This window comes from Cynara cardunculus (assembly GCF_001531365.2).
Source record: "Cynara cardunculus var. scolymus isolate 2C chromosome LG 6, CcrdV1, whole genome shotgun sequence".
Classification (NCBI taxonomy): Eukaryota; Viridiplantae; Streptophyta; class Magnoliopsida; order Asterales; family Asteraceae; genus Cynara; species Cynara cardunculus.
The window spans coordinates 3498004-3511190 of record NC_037533.1 but is presented as its reverse complement, the minus strand read 5'-3'; the positions used below and the strand labels follow the sequence as shown (position 1 = coordinate 3511190).

Here is a 13187-nt window from a genome sequence, read left to right as displayed (position 1 = left end):
ACCTGCCGGATTAATGTTCACCGGAGGCCGGAGATCGGAGGCCGGAGATCGGAGATCGAAGGTCGGAGAGAGGAGTTTTTTAAAAATACCTAAAATGCCCTTTAATTATAATTTTAACTCAAATTACCATAATTACTAATTTCCTTATTTATCCGTTGATTTGTGGTTAATATTGGTTCTCACAGTTACCACAAACAACTCAGTTCTCCCTTGAATAGGCCTATATATATATATATATATATATATATATATATATATTCATAGGGGCCTATTCAAGGAAGAACTGATTAATTTGTGGTAACTGTAAGATCCAATCTCAACCACAAATCAATAGATAAATTAGAAAATTTATAATTTTGGTGATTTTGAATTAAAATTTTAATGTAAGGACATTTTAAGTATTTTCTCTTCTCTCTCCGTCCCCCATCCTCCGGCCACCAACATCCGGTGATACCTAGAAATATTCTCTGTTAAACAAAAGATACAATGTGATACCCAAGCACATATAAGATGCATTGTGATACCACGGTTATATAACTGGAGGACGGGGAACAGAGAGAGAAGAGAGGAGAGTTTTAAAATACCTAAAATGTCCTTGCATTAAATTTTTAATTCAAAATTACCAAAATTATAAACTTCCTAATTTATCTATTGATTTATAGTTGAGATTAAAACTCACGATTACTACAAACTAATTAGTTCTCATTTGATTAGGCCTCTATATTTATATTCGTACTATAAGACATAGGAGTAATATACTATCTTTTAAATTTTATATTTCTAAGCATACATGTTTTGTATTTTCTTTTTTATGCAAATCAAATGGCTGCTCTAATTATTCTAAAAATTAACTAATCCTTTTTTAATTTAAACATTCAACACTTTCAATTAACTTACCGGATAATATATTAACACGACATTTTTATCCAGTATCATGACATTACGATTCTGAATCATTCTCATGTTCATCCAATAAGTATCATCGTTTAGTAAACAACCCTTTAGATATATCATAATCAGTTTTTTTTTCTTTTCTTGTAGGATTAACTGATAATAAAACAAGAGTAAATTGAGGATTTGGTCCTTATTGTATGTGAATTTTTATGAAATTAATCCCTCTATTTATTACTTAGGAGCCGTTTACCAAACACTTACCCGGTAAGCGCTTTCGAGTAGTATTTAACACTATCATTTATTTACCGGGTAAGATTAGTCCACCAAAACGGTATCTGATGCAATAATTTACCCGGTAAGCGCTTACCGTAGTAAGAGTCGTTGTCCTCACTTACCGGGTAAAACTCTTATTCATTGTCTCGCTCTCTTAGGTAAGATTCTTGATTCTTATCATATTCATCCGGTAAAACAATGTGACTTGATGTTCACTTACTCGAGTAAGCGTTTAGTAAATGGCCCCTTAGTTTTTCATGGATTTGGTTCTTCGCATCTACAAGATCCATTAAACTTTCTCTCACAACTGTTTCCTCCGGTGGTGTCTCCTTCGATGGGGGGAGAAAGAAGATTGGTAGTGGATGGTGAGATCAGAGAGAGAGAGAGAGAGGGGAAAGAGTTGTTCTTCTTTTCTGGTTAAAAAGGAGAAATATTAAATATTAAAACAGAGAAAAATACGAAAATGCCCTCACAATTAATGGATGGTGGTATGATTCAGAACCCATGAAAAGAATTGCATACCACTCATACCACCGGCTAATCTACTTGATAAATAAAGTTTACAAGCTGATTCCATAAACCACAGGGACCAAATCTGTAATTTAGTCATAAAAGAATGAAGTTTTAACTTAGCTTATGGTCCTCTCTTTCTGCTGCAAGTAGCTGCTTTGTCTTTTCAAGAACACCAAAGAAAATGGAGCCTCCAATACCTATCCACAGAACCCTCGGCCCCATACCCTGCACCACCATCATCATAATACCATTCTCACTCACCATACCAACCATCTCCCTCTCTCTCTCTCTCTCTCTCTCTGTGTGTGTGTGTATATATATATATATATATATATGAATCAAAACAAAATGCAATTAATAGGAAGGACGATTGCACCTTTAGAAATGCAGAAGCCCCTTCTTCCTTTAAAATGGTGCCGACACAGTGGGAGATACTTGTGTACTGGTTTGATGATCCCTGCCACCCAAAAACATCAAACTCAAACTCATCTTCTACATTATTAAATAAACATATACATAGATTTTTTTTATTTAAAATAAGAAAAACTAAATAAAGATGAAATGGAGTGGAGTGGTATACCTGAACCATCAACCTAGTCTTTATCACATCTAATGGTGTTGTTACAGCTCCTGTGATTGCACCTGTACCACAATTTCACTATTACAAATGATTTTTGCATATCCACACTTCCTTTCCTATTTTCTAAACCATTTACTTCAAAGATTGCATAATAACATGGTAACACTTTGTTCAAAGTTAAAAAAATTGAGCAAATCAAGCTGTGCAATGTTCTTCAAAAAGGTTTAATAAACAGCTACTTACCTGCAAAAGCACCGATCACAGCATTCTCAGGATCACTAAGATTCCTTTTCGCCTGCAGAATTATTAAAAAGAGAAGTCGGATAATGCAAATACATCATAATGCAACAAGGCAAATGTGTAGTCCAATATTATAGTAAATGGTGAAATCTTTTTAACAGGTACATGCCTTGTTTTAACATGGGATATGAAAAAGTCAAGAATGTACCGTTCAGATGTTTACTATAAACATGGACCAGAGTCAGCTTACCGCTAGTTTATACCCAATTCGAAGCTGCTCGTATATGCAAAACTGGATGGCATCAAAAGGCAAGTCTCGCAACAGAAAAGAACTATACCCCTGCAGGAGTCATAGAAGCATAAGCAAATAAAGGATCCCAACATCTAATTAAACACAAATCACAAGGTGCTACTTCAGTGCATACAATAATGAAACCAACTTTTAGGACCAGAACTTATTAGACTATTGATAATGAAACAAGACCAACTCTCAGAACCACAACTTATGAAACCTGAAACTCTGTCTGTTGCTCAAATCACATACCGCAAAAAGCCCTTTAAAGCCCTCTTTAGCAACAATAAGGCGAACAGCATCAGGGGCTGAAGCAAAATGCCCAGTCTGCATCCTTTGCTTAACAACCTGCAAAACATGGTAAACAAGGAGCAACACAGCAGCATCTAAAGATAAGGTCAAGAGTTAACAATGACATACCTCTGTTGGTACGCGTATAATAGAAGAAGCAGCTCCTCCAACAGCACCTGCGGTCTATATTAAGTTTAATAGGCAGTTCAAATGAACAGAGAAAATACGTGCAAATACACACACACACACATACTACCATATGAGAATATGATATCAGGAGCTCTGGGTGATGCTGAAAATGACTAGTGGTTGATGAAAATGAGATACAAGCCATCATGAATTTTGAGTGAGCTTCTGCTTTCTCAACTACTACTCAATTTGGATGATCACCAAAAATCCCTTTTTACCTATGTATTTACATGCATATAATAAGAACCCCCCCAAGTACATTTTGTGATGTATGGAATATAGGAAAGAAAAATAAGCACACAAAAATACAAAATCAAATACCAAGTATAGTGCAAGTAAAATGACTGTAAATGTGAAGAGATAAAACTGAAGGCATAGCTCAAATCTTTATTAATTTTCATTAAACTATGCAAAAAAAATGCAAAACAGCCCACAAAATCAACAGAGATTAGATTAATAACACTTGGAATATTCTGCACTATTTCTTTGTAGTCGAGCATTACATGTGCAAACTCAGAAAAAGAAAAACAGAGCTGTTTAGAAACATGCTTGTCATGGTTAAACTGGTCTTAGAGGGTCACCAGTCCTCATATTAATCGTCGCTTAATGCCCTACGTCAGCATGCGGAGGGAGAGGGATAGATGTATAATGCCTCCCTTGAAATCCTAGGGCAATCAATGCCGTTTTATCTTAAGCAAACACATGGTGACACAAATATTATGTGCTAGAATATATGAGTGCCAAAAGCTATTAAGTACTCGGACTACATCACATTCAGTCAAGATTGCCACCGTAGAGTTGCAATATTAGACAGGTCAAAATACTTGAATTTTACCCAAAGGACCAAAAATGTCAACTTCTTTGAACTGCCTTTCAATTTAGCATGCAAAAAGTTTCTTTGATCCTCCAAGGCCCCGAAAAGCCATAACAAGAGACAAATATTAAGCAAGTACTAAGTAAGAAAATAAAGGAGATAAATTACTAACTTCCTAACAAGATAAAGAAGTCAGGCAACTCCTTAAGATTATCCAGACAAAATCAAGCATGCTACAACATTAACAAGTAGGCATAAGGCAAACGAAGAAAGCAACTAAAACCTTCACAGCCTACAGCTCGAATCAGAAGTACTAAAGTTAAGTAGATCATAATCAAAATATTATGTCAAGAACCATTTTCAGGTAAGAAAAATCTATAGCAACCACTAAACTCAACGATTTACTATTTTTTGTTATAGAAAACATGCAAGTTGATGCATATTCTCTTTAATGCACTCTTTCTCCAAGAATGGAAAAACGGTGGTATCCATGATGATTGCCATTGAATTACTGTCAGCAAATGGCAATTATCACATTGCTCCAGCAAAATTAGACCTTCGCAGGTACATACGTTTTAGCGCAAAATATTAGCATGTATATAGTTGGAGCACTCACCAGGTGAGCCAGGGCACTAAGATTTTCAGGGAAGCTCTTCAGTAGCTTTTGCTTTGTAGGTTCGTATACACCAATAAATATGGCTGATGCACTGAAAGGATTAAAAGAGTTCAACAACATTTTCCTTAAAATAGGAAAATACAAGTATTATATAAGTTTCAAACAATGCCAACAAGCCTTTTACCAAAGTAGTTGGGGCAGGCTAAAAAACCCATGTAAATTATAAAGAAGTCGAACCCCATAGGAATTATAAAGAGGAAGGATCCCAGCTCTCCGCAACATGAATAGAATCATCAATTCACTCTATCCAAGGCCAATTTCTTTGTACACCTCACTCGCTTAAATGTTAAATCTCTCTTCAAAACATACGCCAATGTCATTCTTGGCCAATATTTACCTCTCCAACGACCTCTTATTGGTATGAGTCTCCTCTTCTAATTGGAGCATCTAAAAATCTACACTGGAGATCACCTAGTAAGCTCAAGCGACATTATCGTAGCTTCTCCTCAGCCAATGTCACCTCAATCTTCTCGACATTATCATCCGATGAGCTTCAAAATTAATAAAGGCTTTATGGTGGCAAATACAGAGGAGAGTCGAGAAAGACTGGGGAGGTAGAGGTCATCTGGGGCAATGAGCTACTTTCAACAAGAAGACATGCAGCTGCAGTATCAAATAAATTCTTCCTTGATTTTATAATATCTGATCATGCAAGTTTTTATGCAAAAGGGCCATTTTCACCTTTGTATTTGCTGTGCTATATAATAATAGAAGCTTGCCAGAAGTTAGTTATCACCTTTTACCCTCACAAGAATGAAGATAGAGAGACAAAAACGTGTCGGAGACTTGGAGGTGCCAAACAATATTTTCTCAGAAAGGCCAGACATTTCTCCCTCACAGGCTTACTTAAGAAAGGAAGCTGAACCTTTTTCATGTTTTCCCTAATAGAATCCAGGAAATGAGGCATCTTAGCCAACTTCAGTATTGATAAGTACAAATATATACATTTTTATGTCAAAGTACCTTGCAATTAATGTTAAGTAGATGCTTAAAATGTCCATTTTTTAATTCAAGTTGCTATTTAATTATATAGGTCATTTAAGTTGGAAAAGAAAGAAAAAAAGAAATTTGATTTATTTTGTTTTGATCTCATGTTTCAGCAGCCCAAAATCAAGCCCAGCTGCAGCCCATGAATAAAAATAAAAATAAAAAGGAAGAAGAAGAAACAGCAGCAGCCCAAGGCTGCTGCCCAAGACCAGCAAGAGAGAAATCAAGAGGGAGACGTGAGCAGCAGCAGCCAGACGAGGTGCGGGAGATCGTGGGTGAGTACGAGGAAGATCGTGGGCAGAGATGGGAGGAAAGGAGGCGATAAAGAGGCTGTCAATCGAGAAGAAAAAAGAGGTCGGAGGAGACAGCAAAAGGGGCTGTCGATTGAAAGCAGAAAAGAGAAAGYTGTCGATATAGAGGCAATCGAGAAGGAGCAGCAGTCGGTTGAGAAGTCGGTCAAGAGGGAACGAGCAGAAATCRAAAASGGCAGTAGCAAGGCAGAAATCGARAGGAGGATTAGAGGACTAATTGAGAGTTTCAAGAGRATTGATCATGACTRGAATCGTGAAGAAACAGTAAGCCTATTTCGAGATATTGGGTAGCGATTTTGAAGACAAATTCCAGGTTTCTTCACTAATTCTAAAATTTCAATCATTTTGTAAATTCTGTTTAGTTCTAAGCATGAGTAACTAAATCCTTTACTCTAGTAATGAGTATGTGATTACTTTGAATTTGGATTCGTTGAGACTTACGTCAATTTTAATATCATTTGAAGCTATTTATGCGAGTTTAGAGTTGAATGCTTATCGTTTTGAGTTGGATATTTTGAGTAGGATCCCTTGTTATGTCTAATTCAATTTCGAGTTGCTAGATAAACCTTTAAGTCCGTAATTGCTTTTCGGTTTATTGAAGTAGCACACGACACACAGTTGACATTTATGTTAAATGATGATGTTGTAAGATCGTATAATCTAATTTAAACAATCGGCGCTCGATTGTCGATTAGTGTTGGGTTTGTTTGACGTTAATGCAACTGGCAATTAAATTCTAAGTCCGTGACTAGGTTTGATTAGCTAATTAGAGGTTAGTCGTAGAGTGTTCAAGACTGATCATGCTTTTACAACGAACAGAATATTGACGCGTGTCGATGTCCTAACCAACTTGGTTTCTTTTGAGAAAATGGATTGAATGAGTCGATGATATATAATCCAAAGGATTAGTTAATTGATGCTCATTGCTAGTCTCGTTCTTATTATTGTTTAAAGTTCCCAATTTATTTTGCATATTTAGGCTATTTATAAATATTCCAACCCCCCCCCCCCATTATATATATGCATATTATTTTCAATAAATTTGCACGCGGTTACGTCTTGGACTTACAGTTAACACCGAGTCCCTGAGGAGACGACCCTACTTATCGCTATCACAAGTGTGTTTTAGAGATAATAGGCTTATTTTATAAAATTCTATTATTTGCCGGACTCGACACCCGTCAAGTATCCTCTTTCTCTTCTTTTAGAGGCAAAAACATGTAAATAGTACTATGTAGCCATGAAAAAAAATGCTTTGAGCCAAGTGCAATCAAGGGATCTTGCAACTCTTGGACTACCGAAGGGGCTGGAAAAGGTCATCAATCTTTTTGCAAACTGATGTTGCTTTTCAAAAGAATCTTATTGTGAACAGGAACCACTAAAGGGCTCCATGGCTATCTCTTCTGCTGATGAAGTACAAAGGCCTATGCAGATGCATTAACCACAGCCATGTGTTGGGTTGCTTAGCTACAACCAGAAGTGTGAAGCGCACACACGGAAGGAGCAAAGAGGCCTTTAGGCCTTTGTATGTTTGGCTGATCGATATATAGAGACAAATATGTGAATGAAATGAAAGATAAGGTGGAAGATGGGAAAAAGAAAGCCTAACAAAATGCATTCCCTGCCCGTTTTGTTGATCATAAGATGATAAGAAGAAGATAAAGGACAATGCATATGTACAACAATTCTAGTTGAGGAAAGAAGCTAGAACTTACGGTAAGACACCTGCAAGATTTCCAGCCAAACCAGAGTACAAACCCTTCAAGATAATTTTTCCTCCACCACGAACTGTATACCATTAAAATCATAAAAATATAAGAACTCTAAAAACGCTTTCAAGGCTGAACTAGTTATCATACTGATCCAAATTTAAATTCTCTAACAGCAGCAATATCAACATACTGCAGCATCCCATATGGCGATATGGAATAAAAACGCAGTGGTTCAAAAATTATATAAAATTAAACGAAATTAAATAAAGTCATGCAGACATGCACATATGACACAAGGGAAAACTTTCCCCACTGTGTGTAGATAAGGACTTCCTCTTGCAAATGATAGAAATCTCTGTAAAACATAGAAAATCCAAGGATTGGTCTATGGAGCATATGATTTTTACAAGTCCCACTGTACTCTACCTGTTTGAAGTCGGGTTTTAATAGTGTCAAGTGGATATAATACAGATTCCACAACAACTCCAGCAGCAGCTCCAGCTATAGCACCATCTGCAAAATGGAAAATACTTTTACAAGTGTGTAGCCAAACACTGCTCTACTAACGTTCATTGTAGAGAATATCAAACTAAACTACGGTGAAATACAACAATTACATGTTTTTCTGATAATAATGCTTCAAATAACAGGAAAAATCAATTTATTTCTAATTAAAGCTATGGGCCTACTATGTAAGAATTATCACATTCCTGGCCTCTCTTCTCCTTCTACATGCTTTGTTTTCTGATAAAACCACCATTAGAAACCATCTCAGTTAATTAAGCTTCTAGCAGAAAAGTCGGTAAGCTCAACATGGAAGTATTATTCCCTCTGTCCCATGTAAGTTGCAACAAATTCAATTAAGGGTGTCAGACAGGAGTTGCAACATTTTCTTTTTTTGGCAAGTATCCAAGCTAGAATTGTTTATTTGTCAATTGTCATCATTACAACTTGTTGATGCTATTGATTTTGGTCCACAAGACTCCCCCTCTTTGATCAATTATTGAAGAGCATCTGAGAAGTTTAGCTAATCAACACTTCTACAAAACCATGTGCCAATCAGACATTACAATTTTCATAAAATAGATGAAATATTAGGTCACAAGCTATTTAAGGACAAAGTTTACAACCATTTCCCTTACAGAGGACCTTCCACTTTAAATCTATGAGTATTTAGATGACAACTATAATCATTTCATACATAAAACATTTAATAGGGGAACCCGCAGGCAGTGGCAGAGCTAGGATTTCAATCAGTTATTTAAAATAGCAAGCACAATGATTTATATTGATGAAATGATAAATTCAGAAATTCAAACACAACGCTAAATTCTGTTTTCTAAAACTTATCCATCATACCAATTTGATAGAGCTGAGTTAACAGGTGCGATTGACTCTTTCCAATTTCTGTGATAGAAATTAAAGGTTTAAAAACGCTAAATAAATCATAAAGTAAAAAACTTTCTTTCGTAGATTTCTGTTGTTTTCTCTATTTTCTTAACAAAATATTAATGGAATTATGTGAGAAACATATATAATTGAGATTGAGTTGTTATAAATGAATTAAAGATGTGTATTACTCGTAGTAAACCAACCCTGTTTTTACTTACAAATAAACTATATAAAAACCCATGAATTAAATATCTTTGGGACAAGAACCAATATAGATGATAAGGCACCATAAAAGCTATTGCACAAATTTCATTGTTATAGGGACCAAAAGTGCATATGGAAAAGAAGTTTAGGACTATCGTATTATAGATATAAAAAGAATAGCTAGCAGCACCCCAAATTTCTACAACTCCCAGCCACAAAATCAAGAGATCTAAATATACATAGATTAGCATGTTTGTGAGAGAGGAGCTCACAGAACAACTAAATATGACTTGTCTACATATATGTTATATAAAAATTGAAATGCCAGGGGGAGCATGTGCCCTCCCTGGTTCCAACGTGGCTCCGCCCTGCCCACAGGTCTCTATGACTTTAAATGCTCTTTGAACAATTAAAGAATTTGATTTTGATCACATTCTCCTAATACCATTAATTTGGTCATCAGGATGTGTCTTGACCATCACCAGAATATTACAGAATTCTGCATTTTTTTTATCTGGTAAAAAAAACTGGAACTAACTTCTACTTCTTTCTTACATTTTCATCGAGTCCTTTTCTATGTACAAAAACGGTTATACTAGTCATAACGAAATAATATGCGATAAACCCAAAGAAAGCACCTATTATTCAATCAATGTCTTAGATCAACAAATCGGCAATTGCAAATTACCTCACTTCATGCATGTCAATAGATCATCATTAATTATAATCAGAACCATGAAAGGCAGCGAGAATCATCTAATTCAATGGAATGATACGTATTTAGCACTATGTAAATGAGCTTATTCTCCTTCATTCCTTCTTTAGTGATATTGTGTTGGATGAAAATAATAGCACCAAACTCCGTAAATGATATATATATGGGTCATAAATAATAGACCTTTTTCCTGTTTCACATTTTTCTTCTTCATATGCAAACAAAAACTTGCAAGCCGGGGGACTTTACAGAAACCACTTCACTACCTTTAGGAGGTAGAGGTAAGATCTGTGCACATTCTACTCTCTCAAAACCCTACTATCAGGTGGGATACACTGGATACATTTAGTTAGGGGCCGTTTACCTAATCACTTACCCGGTAAGCGCTTACCCGTGAAATTCAACACTATCGCTTACTTACCGGGTAAGATTTTTGTCCACAAAAACAGCATCTTATGCAACAATTTACCCGGTAAGCAATAACCGTGGTAAGAGCTGTCACTCTCACTTACCGGGTAAGACTTTCGGTCCTTGTTTCTCTCTTATCGGATAAGATTTTTGGTCCTTTCCATATTCATCCGGTAAGGTAACGTAACTTGGTAAGTGCTTACCCGAGTAAGCTTTCGGTAAACAGCCCCTTAGTTTTTTTTTAATGCAAATAACAAAACAAGTGTTCAACAAGATAGTTATTGATGATACAACATACCCAACAAAACTCGAACAAAATCGAAGGGGTTGTCTTCTTTTGTGCCAACTGATGCAGCATGCTTTTTTGGTGCATCTTTACAGCTGAACACTTCGTATTTTAATGTATCTGTAACAAACATTGTAAGCTCAAAATAGATTAGCAAACAGAAATTTATATCTTAAACTTGCACGAAACATACCTGATAGGCTGATACCACTAAAGAATCACATCTTAAATTCATGGATAATATCATGGCTAGACATGTCAATTTTGACATAGAGATTTGCAATTGATGGGGACCTCAAAGGCATGAATGGAGATTTGCATAAATTAATATTTGGAAATTAGGTTGTATTATATACAGATAAATGTATATTTATTTATCTGGTACGGTGATACGTACTGTATATAGGCTAGTATTTAGGGCAATGATTATTATTAGCATTATTAACATCATCATTTAACTTCATTGTCACAATGGCTAGTAGCTTTTTTTGCTAGTAACTGTTAGCAATTTAGCATTCTCTTTATTTATATAGGGGATGTAATTCCATATTGAAAAGGGCGTGAATGATAGTGAGTTTGTAGAAGTCTTTGAAACGTTTTCTTTTCCACTGTCCTTGTTCTCTCTTTCTGCTTCTCTAGTCTTCTCAGTTCTCCAATCTTCCAGCTATTGTTCTACATCAAAACGTGGTTTCCGCACAGTTTATGTATAGCACTTGTCACATTTAATATAGATATCAAAGAGGCATAGAATAATTACGTACACATATCTCTGAGCTACTTACATGGTTAATCATCACTTGCAATTACAAACTACTTTAGACACAACGTTTTCAGAATAAACTATCCAGCACAGTTTTGTTTAGCTTTAGTTATTTTAACAATAAAGATGATGTCGATTTTCAAAACACTTGTTATAAGTGTACTGATTTGATCCCCATGAAGGATCATCACTGAATAGCATGCTGCCAGCCTGCCACCAGCATAAGTCTACCAGTTTCCATAAAGCCATGTTGAAGTGGAAAAGTTCAAACAATGAAGTGTCAAACACTCACTCAAAAGCAAATATTAACTGATTAACGAAAAGGTTTTGTATTCAATTAAATAACTTTATGTTAAAAATGATATCCCCATGGAGAACTTAAATCAAGGCTAGCTCAAGCAAGCTGTAGAGGACCAAATCATCAACTTGATTTTCTCCCTTCCAAAATTAAAGATATCAACAGTTAAAGTGGCGTAACATTCCAACAACAACAAGAGACCTTTTCACAAGAATTGGAACCAAAAGAAATTATAGAAAAACGATGCTATCAAGCAATTATTGTTGGAGGTATTTGGTTTCATCCATTAGGTGGTAACACATTGAAAGTAATGGGTTCAAATCCCCTTACCACAAAAGTTATCAATTGGTGAAACAACCAAGACTCCGAAATCATTTGTTTAAAGTGGCATGACGTTAGGAAAAATCTGTAGCACCCATCAAATTTACCAAGAAAAAATCTATAGCAGGGTTGCTATATATTTATCCTATCACTAATTTTTCATTATTTGTTAAGTATCGACTCATTACTGTCAACTTCCAACAAAAGATCAGGGATACAATTTAAAGCATAAACTTAAGGTGAAGGTAGAGGATTATAATTCTAGAAATGGAGGGCGTACATGCAAGTGATTAAAGATAAATACTTGAGCTAATCAGAAACAAGTCAAAAGAAAAATTCCATTTTCTGAGCAAAAACGAAGAAGATAAACATGTACCTGGTGATTCTGTCTTTTGATTCGCCGACATTGCAGGAAAACTCGAATTGAATCGATCAGAGAAAGTAAGAAGATATCTTCCAATTGTGCATAAATAAAAGAAAAGTGACAATCAACGTGATAGAGTAGACATTTGGAAACAAGAGGCGATAATGATATTACAGTCTGTGACAATTAGTTGGAACTTAAAACCCTGAAATCTGGCGATGTAGGGTTTAAGCAGACGAACACCTCGAGTGAGGGGAGGGTCCAATTTTGGGGTTTTGTTATTTCAAAGACTGCTACCATGACTTGTATTTCGTTACAAACCAGATTAAAATATGATCAACAAAATGTAATACATGGTCCAAGTGAGGAACCAAGAGCATCGCTTTCATGCTGAATCAAGGGTTTTTAAGCCATTAAATTCATGAAAAGTGTAATAGCCCACACCATACCCCAATAAGAGATGTGTAGGTGTTGGTTTATGTATAACGTAAACTTTCATATATATATATATATATATATATATATATATACTAGAAGCGTACTCGCGCAATGCAGCGAGATACATCGTGTTTTTAATATTTCATTTTATTCTTTATCTCAGTCGATGTTATAATATGGCTTTATGTGATTTTGAGAAAGCGATGATGTTTTTATTTTTGAATAAAAT

General features: G+C 35.5%; 1 protein-coding gene across 1 annotated transcript; it reads right to left on the bottom strand.

The window, feature by feature from the left end:
- Nucleotides 1-1582: 1582 nt before the first annotated feature.
- LOC112514960 (S-adenosylmethionine carrier 1, chloroplastic/mitochondrial-like) lies at nt 1583-12814 on the bottom strand. The gene is made up of 12 exons (XM_025121611.1): nt 12533-12814; nt 10790-10897; nt 8199-8285; nt 7776-7848; nt 4703-4793; nt 3213-3266; nt 3045-3140; nt 2751-2840; nt 2504-2555; nt 2261-2322; nt 2057-2137; nt 1583-1905 (listed from the first exon to the last, which is right to left on the bottom strand). Exons 1-12 carry the CDS (start codon nt 12561-12563, stop codon nt 1792-1794), a joined length of 939 nt encoding a protein of 312 aa, XP_024977379.1. The 5' UTR covers nt 12564-12814; the 3' UTR covers nt 1583-1791.
- Between the last annotated feature and the right edge of the window lie 373 nt (nt 12815-13187).

Coding starts and splice junctions, on each gene's coding strand:
- LOC112514960 (XM_025121611.1), bottom strand. CDS start 12,563: ATGTCGGCGAATCAAAAGACAGAATCACCAG. Junction 8,286..10,789: donor TTTTGTTCGAGTTTTGTTGG/GTATGTTGTATC, acceptor TCCATTTTGCAG/ATGGTGCTATAGCTGGAGCT. Junction 2,138..2,260: donor AGACTAGGTTGATGGTTCAG/GTATACCACTCC, acceptor TTTGGGTGGCAG/GGATCATCAAACCAGTACAC.